Raw genomic sequence first — 14,023 nt, 5'->3', positions numbered from 1 at the left:
CTTTTTTTTTTTTTTTTTTCTTCTTCTTTTCCGGAGGCCACCAGCAAAGCAGGGATTCGGCTGGGGGGCCAGGGCAGGCAAAGATGCTCAGCTCTGCCTGCACAGCCCTGCCTGCACCCCCTTGCTGCCTCCCAGCAAAGGCATCCCCGAGCTCCGGCACAGGGTGGGATCACCGGCATCGCCAGCATCACCTCTGCCAAAACCACGAGAGCCCCCGGTCCCGCTCCGTGGCAGCCAGAGCCAGGGCTGGGGGTTTCCCCCCGCCAGCTCACCGCCACCTTGGTCCCCCCAACAACCGGGCTTCAGTCTGTACCAAAAAAAAAAAGTGAATATAGTGCAAAGCAAAGGGAGGGAGGGACCGAATCTTCCCCCGGGGCTGCTCGGCCTCGCTCGGCAGCACGGGAGCCGCAGTCCGGTTCCATCCCAGTGCGGGGAGGCATCTCCCAAGCAATGGGCGGTTGAAGGGAGCCCGGCCAGGGCACCGTCCCGCCGGAGGGAGGAGGACGGACACCGAAGCGGGTCAGCAGGCTGGGGTGAAGGTGCCCCACAGGCTCCCACTGCCTCCCGAACCAGTCCAGAACTGGTCCCTGTGTCCAGGCGGGTTCCTGCCATCCTCCTGCCCGCAGCCAGACTTTGCTGTTGCGGTGCAACCCGTACCTGAAGCATGAAATGCACCTGGTGGGGGGGTGTGTCCCCGCTGTGGCCCCCCCGGCTCGCTCTGCTGTTGTGCGGCTCCTCGCAGCCCCATACCCACCCCACCCCCACCCCCACCCCCCCCTGCAGCTGGAGGCACCGTGGTGTCCGTCGGGCAGGGAGCTGCAGCACGATGCTCGGTGCCACATGTGGGCATCGCCGCTTGGCACCTCTCTTCCAGCAACGGTCCTTTCCCTCCTCCAGGACAAAGGAGCTGGGGGGGGGGGGGGCCAGCACACCCCAATGCACCCACAGAACCCCCCCGGCCCTTTCCCACCCCCCCCAGGGCTGCATAACGAGCCAGAGCCAATGAAGGACCCCGGGGAGAGCGGGGACATGGCAGGGGGCTTTACAATCAGTGGTCGGGTCCGTGGGGGCGGGCGTGGGGTGTCGGGGTGCGGGGGGGTCAGGGCTGGGCGCTGCCCCCGGGGTTGGCGACGGGGCGACAGCCCATCCTGCGGATGGAGTGGAGGGCCACGGTGCAGCAGCCCCGCAGCAGCGAGCTGATGTTGTAGATGGGCTGGCCCTGCCGGCGCTGCGAGCGGCACAGCCAGGCCACCGTGGGTACCGCTGGCACCACCACCGCCAACAGATCCACGATGAAATGGCGGCTCCAGTAGCTCTTGGAAGGGGCGGCCTCGCAGCCGGTCACCTCCGTCATCTCCTCCTCCGCCACGCAGGCGATGGCCACGGAGGGGCTGGCGCCGGGGGGCTGCCGCACCGCCGGGTTGCAGGGGGTACCCCCCTCGGCCCCGGCACCCGGCACGGCGGCGGCGGGCTCGGCTGCCGGCAGGTCCATGGTCCCAGCGGGGTTGGAGAGCTCGGGGCCAGGCATCACGTCTTCCATTTCGGAGACCCAGGCTGACGTGGGGCTGCCTAAGCTGCAAGCCTGGGACTTCATCACCTTCTCCAGGATGGTGTCCAGGTCGGGCTGGCAGGGCACGAAGTCCGTCTGGATGGCCCGCTCCTGCATGCAGCTGGCCTGCACCCCAGCCTCCACGCCGCCCCGCAGCCCCAGCAGCTTCTCGTAGGTGGAACTGGGGGGCAGGCGGCCGCCGGGCTCGCCCCCCACCTCCAGCGGGTCCGTGTGGCCGGGAGCATCCTCCGCCCCCGCAAAGCCGCTGTCGGCCCCCTCGTCCAGCGAGATGGTCTGCGAGCCCCCCACGTTGCGGTCTCCGGCCCCCTGGTCGCTCAGCTTGGTGTAGGTGGAGCTGCGGGTGAGGGATCGGGCCGGGGACCCCCCGGCCGACTCGCCGGCCCCCTCCTCCTTCAGCGCCCCGTTCTGCGCCACCTCCATGCTGTGCAGCAGCGTCTCCAGCTTCTTGTTCTGGATGTTGATGTCCACGAAATACTTCTGGAGCCCCTTGTCCTTCTCCAGCAGGTTGTTCTTCACCGTGTCAATGACCTGCTTCAGCTGCTTGATCTCCTTGCGGGCTTCCTTCAGCGCCAGCTGGGCCTCCACGCGATGGCACTCCTCCTCGATCCAGTCCTCCTGCATCCGCGACAGCTGCGTCTTCAGGTCCTCGATCTCGGCGTCCCTGCGAGAGACGGGGAGGGCACCGCCGTGGCGCTGAGGGGGCTGTGGGGCCAGACCCGTCTTCACGTGCCCGGCATGGAGTTGGAGACAGATCACCCAGTAACACTCGCGGCTGGGACCCAGGGATGGATCCGGTGGCTCGGGGACCCTCGGGAGCGATGCTCAGGGACCCTCAGGAGCGATGCTTGGGGACCCTAGGGAGTGATGCTTGGGGACCCTCGGGAGCGATGCTCGGGGACCCTAGGGAGTGATGCTTGGGGACCCTCGGGAGCGATGCTCTCCCGGAGGAGGATGCAGAGCCCAGGGCTGCGTGGGGACAGGCAGGTGCCCCGGGTGGGCGCGTGGCAGCTGGCATGCCGGCGAGGACGTGCCTAAGCCCGAGAGGAGCAGATGGGGATTAGCCACCCTCTGACGCTGAAATTCAGAAAAAGCGTGGCAGAGGCTTAAACCGGGGGTGCAGGGGAGAGCGCAACCACCGCAGGTGGGATATATGGGCTCCGCGGTCCCCGAATCGGCGGCTCCCTGGTTGGACGGGCAGCAATGCCAGATGCCCACATGCCTGCAATGCCGCTGCAAAGCTGTGAACCCCGTGCCTGGGCATGAGCCCAAGGACAAGATGCAGGGCTAGGAACCGAGAGACCCCAGAAGGACCAGTCCCATACAGGACCTGCTGCCGCAGGTGGCAATGGCTAGTGCCGGGACCCTTCCCGGCAACTCCCGTGCCAGGGGGGGTCTGTGCCCACTTCTCCCGTGCTCACCTGTCCTGCAGCCGCTCCTGCGTGTCCTTCAGGCGAGCTTTCAGGTGCCTGATGCAGACCTCCTTCTGCTGCAGGGGCGTCAGGTACTGTTCCGGCGTCGGCGGCTTTATCCCATGGTTGTCGCTGCAGAGGTTGTACTTGGCCGAGCGCCTGCGGGGACACAGGCGTCACCCGCCCGCCGGTGCCGGCGCCGGCACGGGCTCAGTGGAGGGGCCCCAAGGGAGATGCTTGCTCTCGGGGTGCGGGGGGGTGCAGCCCTGTCACGCATCCCAAAGGAGCCCCGCGGGCGGGAGAGGCAGGGTGGGTGTCTCAGGGTGCTGTGCCAACGGCGGGAGGGTGGGCACAGCTCCCGACCCCGCTGGTGCTGAGCCCTCTGCAGAGCTGCGGGTTTCGCCGGGGCGGCGGGTGCATGAGCAGAGCCAGGAGCAGGCGGGTGCCGAGGTCTCCATGTGCCCAGAGCGAGCTTTCCAGGGAATGACAGATGCAGATGGAGACCCCAGGGTGGGATCAGCCCCAGAAGAGATGGAGACGGAAGATGGGTAATGGGAGGGTTTGGGATGGAGCAGGTCTTGGAGCTGGCAGCTGTGGAGAGCCCGTGGAGAGCAAGCCGGGGCATCCAGCATTTGCTCCAGGCTGGGCCAGCAGCATGTCCGGACCCTCCTCACGCCGCCACCGGGGCGGATGAGGTGATGTCTCTGGCCCAAAGCCCAGGGCAGCGTGGAGAGCAGGGGCTGGCCAGGGACAGGGCTGCGAGGCACGCAGCACGAGACACTCCTGCATTGCAGCAGGGTGGCCCAAAACCCTCCATCCATCGCAGCAGGGTGGCGGGTACTCTCTGTGCATGGCAGCAGGGCAGCCCAAAATCCCCATGCATGGCAGCAGGCAGCCCAGCAGCCTTCGGCCAGAGACGTAAGCATCGCGTTAGGAGCAGCCAGGCAGGACCGTGGCCTTGCAACGCCCCGTGGCAGCAGGACGGCCACCGCTCCTTGCTGCGGCATACACGGGCTCTGATCGCCAGGTTACCCTCGAGCCCCTCCGGCCCTCCCAGATTTGATGCCACCTCTGGGAGCTGGAAGGCGGTTGGGGACGGGTGGGAGCAGCCCAGCCTGGGAATGAGTCTCGCTCCCTGGAGCAGCGCACCAGCAGCCCAAAACACTGGCACAAGCTGCTGTGCCTGCAGGGCTGGGGTCGGTGCCCGTCCTGCAGCTCGGTGCCCGGCTATTTATGCCCCGAGCGCACCGGGAGCTCCCCGCTGAGAAGCCAGGCTGCCGCCGGCTCTCGCCGGACCTTCGCCGGGCAGCACGAAGGGATGGAAACAAAGCTCTTGTCCGCCATGCCTTTGGTCCTGAAGGACCCGGGGTGCTCCTCAGGGTGCAGGGGCAGCGGGAAGGACGCGTGCAGCGTGCAAGCCACAGCCACGGCAGGACGGAGGGAAGGGGACGGGGTGCCGGGCTGGCAGGCAGGGGGGACAGGGAGGGAGAAGACATGACAACGGTGGCGGAGAGGTTTGGAGGAGGATGGTGGGGGGAATCTTTGTGAGACAACACCAGCGGCTCCGCTGGCTCCGGCTTCCCCAGCCGTCAAGCACACAGCCTCGCTCCACCGGCCCCTGCGCTCCTGTCCCCGCCGGGCACCGGCACCAGTATCACAGGTGCTGCTCCCTTCTGCCCAGGGGGGCACCCGGCAGCCGCCCTGGGGCCACGGGTGATGGGTTACCTTGGGGTGGGGCTGCTGTCGCTGCCCTTGCAGGAGCCAGAATTGCTGCTGCTGCTCAGCGAGGAGGTGCCGTAGGTGTCCCTCCCGGGGGGCGAGGGGCGCCTGGAGGCAGGGAGAAGAGGCTGTGTCTCAGGCCGAGTGGCTGAGGGCGCTGAAGACTTAAAGAAGGAGGCAAAGCCACTCCGTCCATAAACCCCACGACTGCCAACCACCACACCGAGAACACACAAGACAAAAGGACAAAACAAACAGCAGGGATCAAAATGGCACGGACATGGCGACGGGCACAAAGGCAGGGCTGGGGGTGTGGGGGGGGCTGCCCACCCACTCCCCCCACCCTCCCAGCATGGCATCCCTGCACCCCGAGGACCAGGAGCCCCTTGGGAGCCCTCGGGGACGGTGGCTCTGGCAGAGCTCGAGCCACTCCGCTGCCTGCTGCCAGGTCAGCCCTACACATGGGCAGATCTGCCTTTTCTCTCTGCTCATGCTGCTGGTGGCAGCCGGTACCTAAATAACGGCAGCCCAGGTCATGGAGACATTTGGAGGGGAATAAATGCTTTTTTTTCTCTCTTTTTTCCCTCTTGCTCTTTATCACTGCAGCTCAAGGAGAGGCTTTTCAAGGGCTAACACACCTCTCAGCTTCACCACCCCAACCCCAGTGCCCCTGTGCCACTGGCTGGGGCCCTCCGCCACTGCCTGCCTTTGCCTGGATGGACAGAGGGGTCGGTCCCGGCTGTGGCAGAGACGGACAGAGAGGGACGGGGGGGGTGCAGCACTCGGGGGGGCTGCATGCACGGACGGGAAAGTGCTGTGCGGCGGGCAGCAACATGCAACCCCCGAAAGCCGGGCTGGGGGATCGTGCTGCAAAGTGGCAGCTCGTGGTGTAGGTGGGGATGGTTCCCTCCCTGCTGCCAGCCAGGAGAAGTGCTGGGCAGCCGCCGGTGCCGGGTCCCAGGGGCCAGAGGCCGAAGCATATTCACCTGCGCGATCCGGTGGACGAGCGTCTGCTCCCCGGCAGAGACATTGCTGCAGTGCTGCAGGTCCTGGGCGCTGGTGAACTGCAGGTTAAACGCAACAGAGAGAGGAGGTGAAGGCAGGGAAATGGCCCCAGTGGGATGGGAATGATGCAAAGTGCCGGCACAGGGGTGAGCCCCTGCACCAGGGCACCAGTTTAGTCCCCAGGGCCACCTGTACAGGGACAGATGTGGACTGCATCCCCTGCACATCTGGGCTGTGCTCCTTGCCTGCTTCCCACAGCCCAGGAACACCAGGATCCTGCATGCCCAGGGTCCTGCCCAGACGGGGCACGCTGCGGGCGCAGGGTGAGGGCTTTCTTAATTTATAAGGCAAAACAGAAGCATAGCAAGTACCTGCCCATGGTCTAAAGCCCCTTTCCCACCAGTTTTCAGACACGGGACAAGCTTTCCCCTGACCCCAGGTCCCCATCCCTGCCGGGGAAGGGAGGTCTGCTCCAGGGACACAGGGTCCCTGCGGTGGTGGCATTTCTTGGGGCAGAGATGGGACAAGGGCTCTGACACCAGCCCTGGACCTCGCTGAGTTTCTGCCCAGGCAGGCAGCTGTCCCCACAGCGGGCTGGGCGCCTGCTTTTTCTTAATTAAGTCAGAATCGCCCGTTCACCAGTGAAATCAGGTAAGGAAGCACAGATCCCTGCATGATGCGGCAGCAACAGCTAATCCCTTGAGAAACACAGAGCCCATTTTCCTGTAAATAAATAGGCCAGATCCAGAGGCTTGTAGCAATCATCAGGAGCTGCTCAAGGAGGCAGCACCTCGGGCACACACAGGGATGTGAACTGCTGCAGCGGAGCAGAGATATGGAAAGCATCCACTCAGCATGTCCATCCCGCCGAGCATCCCATGGGACCGCTGCAATGCCCCACCATGCTCACGGGCTGCCAGCGACAGCCAGGCCAGGGGCACCGTGTGGGCCCCCCCGCTATCCCCAAGCCCATTCACAATGTGGGTATTTGTCCCAGATTTTGGCAGCTCCAGCCCAGAGCAACCCAAGCGATGGGATCGGCCAGCTGATAATCGATGGGCGACTGCAAATGCCAAGTGCTGCTCGGCCACAGTCCAGGGGAGCGCGAGGAGCGGGACGAGACAGGGAGGCAGGAGAGGAGGAGGGAGCACGGCCAGCTCACCCCGATGCAGCCTTTTGCATTTGCCACCCCAGGGCTGTTTTTTCCAGGCTACCTCTTGCCTAATACTCAAAGCCCACAACAGCCAGCCCAGGCTTCTCCTCTGCCCAGGATACACCGCTCCCTGATCCCCAAACCACGGCACCAAAGAGGCCAGAGCTGTGGAGGGAGGGGTGCCAGTACCCCCAGGACACGGTGACCAGGATTTGGGGGTCCTACTGCTTCCCTCTGGGATGGACACGCTGGGAAGGACCTGAGCAGGGGGAGGCAATGCTCTGCCCTGCCAGATAACTGCTCCCGAGTCAACAGCACGCGCGGCCGGGCGGCTGCGGGCTTTGCTAATGCAGCAGCGTGAATCAGCATCCAGTGGGAGAGCCGAGCGTGGCCCAGACGCCGGCATGAGCATCCTCCGGCAGCACCATGCGGGGCTGCGGCACAGCCCAGGCGCCGGCTGCAGGGCCCCGCAGAGCTGGGCAGCAGGTTCAGCTCCGTCCCTCCCTTTCCATGCTGCAGGGTGACCCCCCCAGCAGCTCTCGGGCAGGGCTTTTGGGGAGATTTGCGGCCTCAGGGGCTAACTCCTCGCCCTCTCGCAGCCCCAAGCTCCGTGTCCTGGCCTGACACAGCCCAGCGGTACCCGGCATCGCCACCGCCTCCCGCTCTTCCCCGTTGACAGCAGTTACCCGCACGCCAAACCGCTCTGCTCAGGGCTCCCTCTCCTCTCCATTAACATGCAGCACCAGGCAAGTGCCAGCACCGCAGATGGCACGCCTGTGTCCAGCACACGGGCTGGTACTGCTCCTGCCAGCACCCCACACTGCACCCCAGGCTCCTGCCCCAGCACCCAGAGCCAGGAACGGCTCTGTGGGGAAGCCTGGATTCGGCCTCACGCCTGGTGAGCTCAGTTCCTTCTCCTCCTCCTCCCACTGCTGCAGACTCGCCCGGCACCCACGCCGAGGCTCGATGCCTCTCGCGGTGCCGGCAGGTTTAGGGGGTGAGAAACTCAAAGCAGCCCCGAGCTCCTGCTGCAGGGAGCCTGGCTGAGGTCTGCCATTAGGCATTGAAATCCCAGGGGAAGGGGGGGGAACACTGTCCTGCACCCTCCCCAGGTCCCCGTCTCACAGACATGATGGGCTGCGCATCCTCTCCCGGCCGGGGTACCGGCTCTGCCTCGCCAAGCTGCCCCAGGGCGGCTTGAACCAGCAGGCTTGAATTTAATCACTGGTAATAAATTGTCAGTGTCTTTATTCCCACAGAATCAACAGGCCATTTCAGTCTCCCCAAAAGCCTCACCGTGCCAACAGGCTGCCAAGGACAGGCAGGTTGGGCAGACTTAGCACCAAAGCTGAAAACACACTTTCTCACCTGGTACGTGGCTACTTTGCCTCTAAAGGCAGAGGGAATTACTTGTCTGCACTCAGAATTACCACTACGGCATGGAGCAGGATGAGCAGCTCTAGTGCAAAGAGAGCCTTGCCATGAACGCGTGAGAAAATCCAAGATTATCTTATCACATCTGAAATGCAAGAAAGGGAGAAGCAGTGAAGACCTCTGCTTTTCCAGTGATTTGCAGAGGGGTCCATTCCCGCAGAGGGGCTGCCCCTGCCCTCCCGTGGGACCCACGTCAGCCCGGACCCCACCTCCCCGCAACGCCTGGCACTTCTGGGGGCTCCATCTCGCTGCTGTGGCTGCTCATTGATTAGGCATTGGGAAAAACATACTGAGAGGAAATGAAAAGCATTAAAAGATGAATAACTGTGTCCCTGAGCGCGCTGCATGCTCTCCAGCAAGGAAGATGATGGCAGCCATGAGGGCCAGGAAACACAGGGGAGTAACCAAGAGAAGGTCACTAAAATCTAAAATCCATCTAATATAGATGGAGTTTGTGGCAGGAGTCAGAGCAAATCTGCAAGGGCAAGCAGAAAAGAAGAAATCCCATAAAAACATGGGGGTGGAAAGCAACCCAAGCCAGGGCAGAGGGCAGGCAGGCTCATCTCTCCATGTCAGAAGCATCGGGGACGGGGCCAGCAGAGCCGCCCATGGCCAGCCCTGCATGGGGAAGGCAGCTCCCGCTCCGCACAGGGACAAACCCCCAAAAACGAATATTGGGAGCCTCAGCAGTGGGAGAGGAAATTTGCAGGGCCGGAGGACAACGTGCCACTGCCAGCGACTCTGGGTCTGCAAAGCCCAAGTCATGCAAAGGGTGGATGAGATAAAGCCAGGTCTCACGTGAGATGTCCAGCTGAGAGCCAGCGCGGGGAACAGATTTCCTCCACCTTATTTTCGTCTTTGCAGAATGATGAACATGGGGAACGTCTTGCAGGACACGGAATAAATGTAGTAGAATCCTTTGCTTGTGGGTTGATCCTCACAGAGCTGACAAAAACAGCTTGTGCCCCAGAAGAGAGAATGTGTCTGCAGCACAGGCCCCGGAGAGACCCCGAGCAGTAATAACCTGGTATCAGAAACGGGTGCTGAGCCCAGCCACACAAACTGCAAATGCTGATCCCCACGCCCCAAAAGTTCATCTCCGCACCATTACCCCGCTGGGACACGCAGTCCCAGCTCCGTAGCGCAGCCCGGGCTTGCAATTACACAGAGATTTTTAACAGCCACCGCCAGCGCATGGACACCGGGGCGAGGTTAGGGCGATTTGGGGAGTGCTGGCTTGTCCCCGTGCCGCAGGCACTGGCAGGACTCTGCTCAGCACAGCACCTCTGTGGCCGCTCTCGTTCCTTGGGGATGCTGGTATGGGCCAGGGTCTGACGGTCCAACTTACACCAGACCCAGAGCTCATGCTGCAAACCACCTATTTTGTGTTTCAGCATCTTGCAAACCACCCCAAAACACAGCTCAGGGGATGGGCAGGATGAATGCTGCCCTTCGCAATGTCTAACGCTTTCTCCTAGAGCCACCGACAGCCAAACTCCCTGCCAATTGCCCGGCTCATAGTGGAACAGAAAGGCAGCTCTTTTAAAAACAACAGCACAAAATAGTGCTTATTCTGTGCAACAGAATTAGCCTGGGGAATTCACACTAAATAAAAGCAATGGTCCTTGATAAGGAAACAGCTGGAGTTACAGCACGAAAAGCTGACACCTCACGCGGGGTGGGATGGAGGACAGCCGGGCATGAGAGCCTCTCGCCCCCAGGAGCGGGTGACCCCCCTCACCGGCACATTGTGCCGTAACTGCTCCGAGCACTTTCCGTGCCTGCTGCGGTCAGCAGTGCTCAGCCCCAGGCAGGGCTCGGCCCCAGGCAGGGTTCAGGCAGCCGCTGATCCCCGCTGCACCAGTAATGGTGTCCAGCACCCCCAGGCACAGCATGTGCCCCGTCCCTGCCAGCACAGGTTGCTCAGCCGGTTCCCCACCTCTGCACGTCCCCCGGGGCCAAAAGCCCCCCACGCTGCCACTGTTCTGGGGTGGGTGACACCACGGGGCTCCAGGTACTCCTGAGCTGCATCCTTCGGTGGGTTCCCAGCTCCCGCCGGCCGCAGAGGGGATCTGGGGCACTGCTGACCCACAGACCGCACCGCGATGGCCATGCAAAGCCAGACGGGTGGCAGAACGGTGACAGGGTGCCAGCAGAGCACCCTGGGGCTCAGCCCGGCGTCTCAGGGGAGGATTTCCCCAAGAATTGTGGCTCAGCCATCATTTGGGGATTGCTGCCCCGCAGAGATCCCTCTTTGGCTTGAATGCCGCCTCTTCCCCACTCCATGCTGGATCCCCTGGCCGTGCCAGCGATGGACAGACAGGGCTTGGCAGGTATCGCTCCTCCTAGAAGCTTCCTGCATGGGAAACGGGGGCACGGGACCCCTGGAGAGACCCTCGCCATCGGCTCGGTGAAGCCTCCGATGATTCCTCAGTCCATTCCTCCAGGGGTTTCGCCACTGCAGGCTCTCACTTCCGAGGCATCTCTCTTTGCTCGACTTCTGCAGGGTTCACGAGGAACCGGCTGCTGCGCCGGCCCGAGCTGCCCCACCGGCTCGTCCCGTCCCCACGGGGAACACACAGAGAAGGTGCAAGAGCAGGTGGGCCTGTTTGGCAGCCCCAGCCCCAGCCCTCGGCACGCAGCCGCCCGGGCCCAGCAGCCGCTGCATTTTGCCAGATTTCTCGCTCACTGCTTCTTTTGTCGGGGTTCCCATCACCCTGCCCGCTGCCGGATTCCCTTGTTTTCCTTGATGCATCCTGCATTAGGAGTGTTTTGCAATGGTGGCACCAAGCCCAAGCATCTAAGAGCAGCTTTACCAATTCTGCAGAAACCTTAGGAGAAGAACCGTGCCCGGCACACGCTGGTGGGTGCCTTCCTTATGGGTCCCTCCCCATATTTTCAGCCTTCCAGTACTAACAAGATTAAAAGCAGAGAGCAACAGGGGGAGGAAAAATCACAGCTTCCATTTTTCTGTGGAACAGAAAGGTCTCCCAAGGAGAACTCCCTGCCTTTCCAACACAGGCTTTGCTTTTCCTTCACACTAAAAATAAGCAAAGTGCTGAACATGGTGAAAAAAACAACCTGATTTGGGACAGAGTGCTGCATCCCCAAAACAGCGGCAATGCCAGGATCAGTTTGTGTTTGAAAAGCGACTGGGATGCAGTTGGGTGGTGGTGGGAAGGAGCAGGATCCGGCAGCCGGGGGCCGAGGCCGGCAGAAGTCTGGCAAAGGAGGGGGTCAGCGTGGTGGGCACCATGGGCACCATCTCAGCTGCCTGGCTCAACACCGGCTGCCTGGTGCACAGTGGTGACCATGTCTGCACTCCTGCTTCTGCCACGGGGGATTTTTTGGGAGACGGGCTGTTTTGCTCCTGCTTGGGAGTTTTCACGGGAGCAGTGATACCTCCAGGGGCTGGGAAACTCTGCTCCCTGCTCCAGCAGAGACGGGCTCATCCCAAAGCAGATAGAGCTTCATCTGGGTCCCAGACAGAGGGAGATGCTCCAGTTCACGCCAGAGCAGAGCGCTCAGGGCAAGAGCAGGGACAAAATGCACAGGGTGTTTATGCAACACCCCCAGAAAAATCAATTTTGCTAAGAGTTGTTGTATCACATAATGAAACACAGGAGCAACTCCTTTTATTCTCTTGTTTGTTATAAAATGCTGAGTTGACACCCAGAGATTACAGGAAAATAGAGACCATTTGAAAAGATCAGGTTATGCAGCTCATCACTTTTCCAGTTGACCTGGCGGCAGCGCCAAATGGGGAGGTGAAAATTCCTGGCCCTCATTAGCTAAAAATAAGGTGCCTGACCAGAGGGAACAGGCTGGTCTCTTCCTGAGGCCTCTGGAGGCAAAGGGAAAAGGGAAAAGAGCTCAGTGACAAACACTGTACCAGCAGCAGTTGCCATGAGAGTAGGAGCAGGATACCCAGGATGCAGACCCTACGGTTTTACCCAAGGCCGGGAGGGTTGGCAGGTTGGGGATGCTCGTGAGGTTACGCCCCACCGCCCACCCTGTGCTGGTGCTCTGCTGGGAGCCGAGCTGAGGACCGGTAAGCAGAAAGAAGAGCCCACTCCTTTGGGATACGCAGGCAAAAAACATGGAAGAGAAATCCACCTTCCAGCGCAACAGCTATCCCCTCCCCTCCACACCCCCGCGCGGTCTTGGTGCGGTGGAAGCGGGTCTCCCCTCACCACCATCCACCTTGAACGAGGGCTGGGAAAAACGGTGGTCACGGCAGATTAGCCCTGGGTCTCCGCACCGCTGGAACGGCCTACTTTAACAACACACCAAATCTCCCGTCTCAGCCCGCTGCGACGCTTACCAAGGTGCAAGCCCAGGCATTGCTCCCTCCTGACCCCCCCCCAAGCGGGGACCCCTGCAGCCCTGGAAACCAGGATTTGCACCTTCTTGCACAAGGTCACGGCGCCACGCACCCATTGCCTAGGGAGGGTGGGAACGCCGGTATTTTATAAGCACAACAAACGCACAGCAGCGGGTTTCTGTGCGACAACCAGGCAGTGCTGACCTTGCGGGGAGGAGAGAAAAGGAGCACCCGGCTCATCAATCAGCTCATGTATTTTCTGTATCCCTTCGGAGATGGAGCATTAAGCCATTAAATAATAAAATCTCAATTGCAGAGCGGCTCCGGCTCCTGCAACGCCCCATGGTGCCGGGAGACACGTCTGGATGCCGTACAGAGCAGATGTGGGTCTGGTGCATGCAGGGAGGGTCTGGTGCATGTGATGCGGGCCTGGTGCGTGCAGGGAGGGTCCGGCGAGTGCTCTGCAGGTCTGGCGAGCGTGATGTATGCCCGAGGCGTGCCATGCGGGTCCAGTGGACGCGATACGGGTCCGGTGCTTGTGGTGCAGGTTCGATGTGTGTAATGCGGGGCGATGCGGGTCTGGTACGTGAGATGTGGGTCTGGTGAGTGTGACATGGGTCCGGTGCATGCAATGCAGGTCCAGTGTGTGCGCTGAGGGTCTGGCTGGTGTGACGTGTGTCCGGTGCATGCCGGGGGGGGGTCCGGTAGATGCAATGCAGGTGTGCTGTGGGCCCGATCCGTGACCCGCCCCAAGCACCCTCTGCCCCGGGGACCCCCCCCACCACCACCCCACCACCCCCCCGATGCAGAGCAACGCTGGCAGCCCCGTGCTGCGGGTCCGTCCCCGTCCCCCCCCCCCGAGTCTGCAGCCAGAAAGGGATGAGTCACGGCGGCCGCGGGGTCCCCCCCCCACCCCCCCACGCCCCGCTCACCTGCGCGGAGCCCCGCCGATGTCCGGGGGGGGGGAGCCGGGATGGGGCGGGGGGGGGGGGGCTCAGCGACCTGGCGGGGAAGGGAGAGAGCGGAGGGTGAACGGCGGCGGTGCGGGGCGTTCCCCCACATCCCCCCCCCCACGCCCCCACCCCCCCCCCCCACGCCCCACGCCCTCCCCCGTCTCCATCACCTGCGCCGGCCTCCATGGGTGCGGCGGGGCGGCCGGGGAGCGGAGGGATGGAGGGAGGGATGGAGGGAGGGAGGGAGGGAGGGATGGAGGGATGGAGGCAGGGAGGGAGGGATGAGCCTTGCAGCTGCGTAATTTACCTCCCTCCTCCGCGCTCTTAAAGCGACGGCGGCGCGGGTGGCCCCCCCCCCCCGCCGGGTTTCCCCCCCGTTTCTATGGCAACTCCTTTTTGCCGGGGCGCAGCGCTCCGCCCTCCCCACCCCCCCAAAAAAAAAAAAAAAAGCCGGTT

At 62.7% G+C, this 14,023-nt stretch overlaps 1 protein-coding gene across 6 annotated transcripts; it reads right to left on the bottom strand.

The window, feature by feature from the left end:
- Positions 1-777: 777 nt before the first annotated feature.
- SNPH (syntaphilin) lies at positions 778-13,603 on the bottom strand. Of its 6 annotated transcripts, none has more exons than XM_052784180.1 (5): positions 13,547-13,603; positions 5,685-5,762; positions 4,705-4,806; positions 2,989-3,138; positions 778-2,231 (listed from the first exon to the last, which is right to left on the bottom strand). In XM_052784180.1, exons 2-5 carry the CDS (start codon positions 5,726-5,728, stop codon positions 1,100-1,102), a joined length of 1,428 nt encoding a protein of 475 aa, XP_052640140.1. In that variant the 5' UTR covers positions 5,729-5,762; positions 13,547-13,603; the 3' UTR covers positions 778-1,099. The 6 variants fall into 6 exon arrangements, with proteins under 6 accessions (XP_052640140.1, XP_052640123.1, XP_052640117.1 ...); XM_052784163.1 differs by having other exon boundaries at positions 4,705-4,905; positions 13,547-13,585; XM_052784157.1 differs by lacking the exon at positions 13,547-13,603 and adding an exon at positions 12,819-13,192 and having other exon boundaries at positions 4,705-4,905.
- Between the last annotated feature and the right edge of the window lie 420 nt (positions 13,604-14,023).

The sequence above is a fragment of the Harpia harpyja genome, chromosome 1 (assembly GCF_026419915.1).
Source record: "Harpia harpyja isolate bHarHar1 chromosome 1, bHarHar1 primary haplotype, whole genome shotgun sequence".
NCBI lineage: Eukaryota > Metazoa > Chordata > Aves > Accipitriformes > Accipitridae > Harpia > Harpia harpyja.
The sequence above is the reverse complement of the archived record's forward strand: the minus strand, read 5'-3'. Positions and strand labels throughout refer to the sequence as shown.